The following is an 8,140-nucleotide window of genomic DNA, read 5'->3' as shown; positions in this document are numbered from 1 at the left end:
AGGTTCCATTAAAAACTCACAAAATCTAAAAAAAAACATAAAAACACTAAGAAAATCTTTCCGGTCGCGGGTCCGGCCGTAAATTTGTCCGAGACCTCCGTATATTGCCGTATAAATCGAGAACGCGGGCGAAAATTCACACGGGCTAGACATCACCTTTAGGTGGTTAGGAATCTATATACCAAGTTTCATTGAAATCGGTTCAGTAGTGTGAAAGAAAGTTCATGTAGGATGCGTATTTTTACCCGTATTACCGTATAAATCGAGAACGCGGGCGAAATCGCGAAAATTCACACGGACGAGACATCAATTTTAGGTGGTTAGGAATCTATATATCAAGGTCCATTGAAATCGGTTCAATAAAGTGGAAGAAATTCCATGTACGATGCGTATTTTTGCCCGTATTTCCGTATAAATCGAGAACGCGGGCGAAATCGCGAAAATTCACACGGGCTAGACATCACCTTTAGGTGGTTAGGAATAGACTCCTGCGTTTGGTATTTTTTTATCCGAGACGAGACAACAAGCTCTGTCCCGGTTCGCAATAAAAGCCGGGACAATTTTCAGCCCTCCGTAGGAATTCCGGGACGATACCGAGACGAGACATCCCGGTTAAAATAGTTACCTTAAAATTTCCCGGAATTTATAGCAATTTTAACGAGACATAACGAGACGAATCAATTATTGATGTGGTGTAAACTTTGGCTTACCATCATACATTTATACAGAGCTGGGCAGCGTTACTTTGAAATGTAGCGGCTGCAACCGCTACATGCTCTAAATGTAGCGGGCGCTACCGCTACAATTGCTTAAATGTAGCGCCGCTACCGCTACCGAAAATGTAGCGGCCGCTACATGTAGCGCCTGTCTCTTATACACATCTAGATGTGTATAAGAGACAGGGCGTAAGGNTAAGAGACAGGTTCAGTAACGTGGAAGAAATTCCATGTACGATGCGTATTTTTGCCCGTATTACCGTATAAATCGAGAACGCGGGCGAAATTCACACTGGCTAGACATCACCTTTAAGTGGTCAGGAACCTATATACGAAGTTTCATTGAAATCGGTTCAGTAGTTTGGAAGATATTCCATGTACGATGAATTTCTTGAGGCACGGCCGTGAGACAGGCCGCGTTTTTGTCCGAGAGGTCATTGACAAGTGACACTGTGATAAAAAAAGGAAAAAGTGTCAATGTAATCAAACACAGGGAAAGAAAAGTGTCAAAATGTTCCAAACAGAGGGGAAAAATATGACGTGTTCAATTAGTCTAATTATCGTCAAGCCAGATAAATGGACAGGAAATAATATAATTTTTTTTCTAACAAACGTTTCTGACGAATTGTTTCATTCAATTTGGAGGTATTAGTCTGTTTTTGAACAATAGAATTTCTGGTATTTTGAGCTAGGCAATCTGGTATTCACGCCAAGAAAAAAACCTGGCAACACTGGACAGTCGTGTGCCCAGAAGCGCCTTGCCCTTCATAGTGTGTACATTTGCGTCGCTCTCTCTCCTGTTCATCTCCTGGCCGCTGTAGTACGCATAACTCTGGAGCTCTCGCTTGCTTCCACCAAGCACACAACTTACTTGACAACTCCCAACGTCGCACTGGCGCTGGTGTACTGAAGGGTAATGGACTGTACCGAAAACACTCTCCTCGTGTATAGGCTCTCAGCTGGCAAAACTGTGGTCGACTCAACTAATCGACGAGACTACAGCACCCTATCGAATACGAGACTAATATTGAGACTAAAGCACTAATCGAATACCCTATCTAAACACCCCTACGGTACTCGTCTGCACTCGGAGATCTCGAACTAGTTGCTTCTCCATTTCTATGCCATCTGATGCCAAGCAGCGTTGCGGCATCTCGGTTTCAGTGCTAACTCTGTATCTCATTACTTCGAACTTTGTGCCATCGAATTGCATATTATGCACTAGGATCCAGTCGTAAATTGTCGGCTGTAGATGCGTGGTTAAGTTCCGCGTCAGTATCGAAGATGTATTCGTCCAAGCCGCAAGCCCTGTGGCACTTCGCTTTTCACGCTTGCTTCTATCGATTTCATGTTTCCAGTCGCGACAGCTTGTACTTTGTCTGTAAGGAAGTTGTGGATTCATCCTAACAGGCTTCCTCCAACCCCCATCAGCCTCAGCTTTCTAAAGAGCACCCCATGGTCAACTTTGTCAGAAGCTTTAAAGCAAACCTCTACGCCAGCTTCCTCTTCAAGTAGGGCTCCCACAGCTGCGACAGACGTGAACGGTTTCGCCGGAAACCAGGTTTTCCATTATTATATGTACAGTTTGGTCTCTTCCATTACACAGCACTCTACTACTCATGTCCAGCATCTTGAAATGCGGTATTCTCTGTTGCCGAATAGACGGGTGTATTGGAGCTGTAGTAAGGAAGGCTAGATTGTCATCACGTTAGATCAATATTTGGTGAAAATCTAATCAGGCAGGGATTTCGGCGTTAGCAGAGATATGGGAACGTTTCCACTCCGTTTCTGGAGCAGCCTGGTGCGTGTCGGCGGGGGCGAAGGCTAGCTTAAACCAGCCGCCGACAAAAATTCTGATGTCGGAGTCAAGGTTCTGAAATAGCCTTTTCGTTTCTTTCCTCACCTAGTCTTAATTAATTTTCTTCGACTGGAAGCAAGTTTTATACAAATTCGTTACGAAATATTTATACGGAACATCAAGTATGGGCCCATGTCGGTTTCTTTGAAGTTCAACATTTATAATATCGAATAAACATTCTTAAAATTGATTCAAGATATCAAGGTATTCATTAAAATAAGAGTGTTAATTCAGGGCTTTCCTCTTAAATACAATATTACATATCGTTGCTATGAAAAGACACTAGTGTTAGTAATTCAGAAATTTTGCAGTGTCACCTTGGTTCTAGAGGTAGAGGGTAACTATTTATAGATTCTTCTAGATTAATAATATTTACTTGCAGTGCTTAGGGGGCAAAATCTTCCGTCAATGGCAAGAGGCAAAGAATTTTTCCCTGAAAACGGTAGTGAATAGTCTCCTCGTAATGATATTCAGGGCGATTGACGTAACGACGTCGTCTAACTCCCTCCGTTCAGTTAAGCGAACTTTGATGACATAAAAACTGGCAATTCACCTACAAAAGACTGTCTAGCAGATCAATGAATTAGCCAGCGTCTCTCGCGATGTTGGCTCCTCTTTCCTCGCTGGCTCTTGCTGTACTGTCTCCTCTTGCTCTACTGGCTGAGTATTAACCGTTTCCTCCCATGCAATGGCATTGTGGATTTCTGCTGTAACGTTCATCTCATTCCCATTGAAGGATCCTTGGCGCAAATGCTCGTTTTGTCGCCGAATCGTTTCCAGCACGTCATCGAAATTTCCAAAGAGAATATAGTCACCATCCTTCGTGTAGTAGTTATAATTTTCGAATGCCCTACCAATTGCCATACGCCAAGTGCATTTTATTAAATATTGACATACGCTGATGACAACCACAAGCTGGCGGAAGCTTGATGACAGGATTTACTTAGATACCCGCGCATGCCTAGATGCGCTTGAGCGAAGATTTCAGGAAACCATCACAACCGACGAGTTTGAAAATACGACACACTCCAGCAAAGAATTCTCTAAAGAACTCTTCTATGAGAACTACTCAACAGTCCAACGCTCCAGCATCGTTCCAACTTCAGCCGTTTTACGGACCTCGAGTCTCGGGATTGACACTAAACAATAAGGATGAACTAAAATTATTAAGCAAAATTTAGCTAATAAATTTTTTTAATTGTTATCTTATGCGCGCGGCGATTTACAATTGAACAAACGACAAATTTATACAGCGTATCGAAGCTCAACTGGTGAAAAACTCTTATATTTTTTTAAAATGCGCGGGGCGACATTAAAAATAAGATTGGGTACGGACAGGCAACCGCGTTTACTTCGTTTTGTTAGCATTTATTTGAACCGCAATATGAGGCGTAGCGAATTTGGGGAGTTGACTTGTATTGCCTTCCAGCTGCAGGTGGATGGGATGCGATACTTTGCAGAGAAGAGAGAAATTAAACACCCGCCAGGGTAGCGAAATATAAGAACGTAATGTAGGGAGGTAATAAAATGGACGGTGTAAAGGAATTGTATACGTTAGGGGCCGACGGATGCCTACAGCAAGGCAAGTGAGCAATGTATCCGCTTCGGCTCATTAATTGGCGCGCAGTGCGGTAGCAAAATATACAGGTACGCATACTTATGTATATTTTTTGGTGACGATTAAAATATCGAGCGAATGGAAAGTTACATCCACAAGGTAGTTTTATTAAGCTAGAGCGCGAAATCAAAGAGGCAGAAGGTTGCGCATTTATCCAATTTTTGAAGCGCATATTACAGAAATGGCGTATGGACTAGTGGAAAGTTAGGAAGACGTGACGCGCTGAGAAGCAAGCAAATAACTTACACAGATTCCGAGACACGTGCTAACACTAACAGCCGCTCTGTAATGTAAGCAGAATTAGGATCGGTGTATGTCATCAAGTCCCTTATCTGCCTTTCCCACTAGCGAAAGGTGAAAAGCGCCATAAGTAGTGAATCGTAGCACACGCGACGTAACATTTATGCTGGGTCAAAGGATTGCGGGACGCAGTAATAGAGCCTTAAAATTGTCGTTTTCCACTACAAATGGGCCCGTTATACTATGGCATCCCGTGTTCACTTTCTTGTCGCCGAGATAATGAACAACGGATTCACTAGAAACGGTAGTTTCTTACGTGGAAGTGATTTTGGAAATCTCCGTTTTCGAGATTGTTTACCTTAATTAGTTAATGTGAGATAATGACGAGAGAAATCCGAATTGCAAATTTAGCGATTAAATGGAATAGGTAGACAAATTTTGAAGTTTTACGACTGACGAACTTTGCAACTAGATCCCTATAACCCTGAGGGCGGTGCGCTGACCTAGATTATTATTGACCTCTTCTTCAAGCGGACCTCTCCTGTTTTAGGCTCGCTGCCATCCTCCTGAATTGTATTGGGAAAGGATCTTTTTAGCTCCAACGCAGCGCGCAACGATGCACGTCTTTTCACCTCGGCACGTCGACAAGTGGTCCAAAAGGCTCTTCGTTGACTGGCAGTTCTGCACACCGCACTGAAACACGAGAAAATTATTACCGCATATGATGCACAATCTATATATATAAGGATTCATTCGGCTGTATTTATTAATGAATACAATAGAACACTCAGTAGTTAAGGAAGTAAATCAAAAGTCTCGCATTTTCGTCCATCTGGCATTGTTGGGCGTGCAATAGCACGCCCATTTTGTCGTCCGTCTGCGGGCAGAAATAACAGGTTTGAGAAGCACCGGAGGTTCCCGCCATGCCACCAGAAGTGTTGGTTGTGCAGGACCAATGGAGACCCAAAGGCCCAGCAACCATACCCTGGTTACAGGCAGCTCCAGGGCTGTTGATTGATGCCTGCTCGAGGGACACCTGCAAGGGACAAGAGTTATTGCTCTCAAATGAGAATTCAGAAATTGAACTGACCTTCTTCGGTGTATATAGCAACATAAACATATAGGCATTAATTAAATCTGTATGGGCACCAGGCCTTTTTACCAGGTCATGAAGTTCTTTTTGTTACCTTTACTTCTTCCATTTCTGTCTGCATTTCTTCAATGTTTGAACACAATTTTGGCACCATTTTCATTAGCGTTTGTAGTTTTTCTACGTTGGCACATTGAGTATGAACACTTTTCTTTATCTCAAGCAGTTTATTTTCCTGCTTTTTCAAGGTTTTTTGAACTTCGAGAAGCATTTCATCTGCCGAAACAAAAAGCTTAATATCTAATCAACTGGGCATATGCACTCGCTATTCAATAGAACAGATAAATTTCATAAAAGTATGACTAGCGTGAGCCATTCTTTACTTACACATTATGGAACCTAACTAGTCTGGAAAATAATTGTCTGGTAAGAGAAAATCACAAGTGAGTATATGTAAGCTGTTACGAATAATTTCATTCAATCGTTTCTTAATTCCAATGCAGTGATTCCAAATTAACTTCGACTAAAATTTATTGATTTCAGTAGCCGCACGCTCTGATCAACGCGGGCTAACAGGTAACAGTGGTTTCGTGAATCGATCTTTGATCAAAACTAGATCTCCTACGGCGATTTGACGATGGGTCACGGGCTTGTACCTACCTTTACCGTTAGTAGCCTGAGTAACTAAATTTGAAATGAATTCGGAATGATGCATGTTTATGAGCGAATCTCTCGCCTGCTTCAGTCTATCGGCACCTGGCGGGAGACAGCTAAGAATTTCGACAGCAAGTTCCCAAGGGATATCCGGATGCCCTGCTCTCTGAAGGCGAAGCACTACATTCACCGAAACTAGGTCATAGCCACGCCATAACAGCCTCATTGCTCTATGCAACTCTTCATGCGACAGTTTACCATTCTTATCGACAATTCAAAGTGGTTAGAAATATCTGGAGGCCTGCAAGACCACTCCAGCTCTGAGGCATGAAATATTAGCTAGAAAACTGGTCTTATGAATATAGCGCTTGCTGACAGATACAGCCGGTCCCGTAAACGATGACCTGGGATCAAGAGAAGGCAAGTCAGTTATCAGTTGTGCCACGTCACCTTTCAGCATTATGCCTACATCTGTACGGGAATAAATTGACTTCAAATCAGACCCCAAAAGAACATCTGTCTCGAGTAGGCAGTAAGCCGTTTTGGAGCCCAAAATCTAATTAACGCCTTCAATGGTGTCGGCTACATCGAGTAAGAACTCGATAGCTAATTTATATCCACAGTTGAGAAAACCTTTCACTACAGAGGAAAGATCAGGCAAATTTAACTTAATATTTACGGAGGGTAAGCTTAATTAAGGGGAGCGTCTGGGTCCAAAATCAAAATTTTGGCGTTTCCGGTTTTTAGTNTAGTTTCTCGGATAATTTGTAAAAAAATAGTCAGTCGAACTGATCTGGTATTTGCACTGCATGTAAGGCACTATCATCTGATTTAGTTGTTTAGCAATTCAAAACACCGGGGTTGAGACCAGAGTGATTATTGGCCTAGTTGGTTTCCTGTTTTATGGATCTTTCCTGTACCATAGATATAGCCGGGCTGATATTCTCTGATTGTGGGCTGAAGAATTTTATGAGGCTCACCATGGTTGGCAGCTCAAATTAGTTTGTTAATTTTGGTTTTCAATGCAGCTATTGGGTTTCGGGTGATTCGATGAACTTTACTGAGAATATATACACTAAAAGTTTAACAAGATGATGTTAAGGTTGTTTTTGAATCGAAGGACGAGTGAATGCATGTTAATAAACAGATTAAATGTGTTAGTAAGAGATTAGGAAGAATTATTTTCATTTCAATCAATGTATTTGTACTGAAAGTTGAATTAAGAAAAGAGTTTATTTCTAGTTCATAATAAATGCATGAAAACCACTTACCGAGCTTTCCATTTCATCCAGAGACGAAATTGATGGTCGTTTCTCATCTCCATCGTGAAAAAAAAACGAAAAAATATTAAAACACCACAACCGTGGTGTAAATTATGGACCCTCGGCACCTGCTCCAGATTTCAGGACATATTTTTTCATCTCTGTTCAAAATTGATTTCGCAGAGTGTAAATTTTTTACGGATTTTTTCGATGTCAATGGATCTAATGTATATATTTCTTTACTCATTTCTTTTATTCTTGTATTCTTAAGATTCTTTCTTTGTAAATAGAAATTTTTACTTGCCATAGGTAAAGTGCCTCTCTATATAAATCGATAATCCCTTCAGTTAAATCTGTAGTGACTCGAATTATTTCTCGCACTGTCTTTTCCGGCCAATGTCGTAATTAATTTATTCAACATTGAAACTCGTTGAACAAAATCTCTAACTACATGTAACTTAATTATCTTGAACTCGATTGCTTATTTCGTTTCATGATTTCGCTATTAAATAATGATAAAAATTTTCTGTCATTAAATCTTGTCAATTCTCCAGCATGAATCACACTCGTGTAATTTCTGAATAAATAAAAATTAGTAAAAGACGAAATTATTTTGTGTTAAATAGTGCCATCAAATATTGTGAATTTTGTTTCGAATGCCCCGTGGGTAACCATGAGCCAATCGCGCCTTTAGCATAGACT

The 8,140-nt window shown here is 41.2% G+C and overlaps 1 protein-coding gene across 1 annotated transcript; it reads right to left on the bottom strand.

Moving 5' to 3' along the window:
* Window positions 1–4,978: 4,978 nt before the first annotated feature.
* Window positions 4,979–5,468, bottom strand: LOC108677171 (the record flags this gene model as incomplete). Its single annotated transcript, XM_018165339.1, has 2 exons — window positions 4,979–5,125; window positions 5,253–5,468. Coding segments are annotated over 2 exons (363 nt in total), but the record flags the coding sequence as incomplete, so codon positions are not given.
* Between the last annotated feature and the right edge of the window lie 2,672 nt (window positions 5,469–8,140).

This window comes from Hyalella azteca, unplaced genomic scaffold (genome assembly GCF_000764305.2).
Source record: "Hyalella azteca isolate HAZT.00-mixed unplaced genomic scaffold, Hazt_2.0.2 contig16744, whole genome shotgun sequence".
NCBI classification, from domain to species: Eukaryota; Metazoa; Arthropoda; class Malacostraca; order Amphipoda; family Hyalellidae; genus Hyalella; species Hyalella azteca.
The sequence above is the reverse complement of the archived record's forward strand: the minus strand, read 5'-3'. Positions and strand labels throughout refer to the sequence as shown.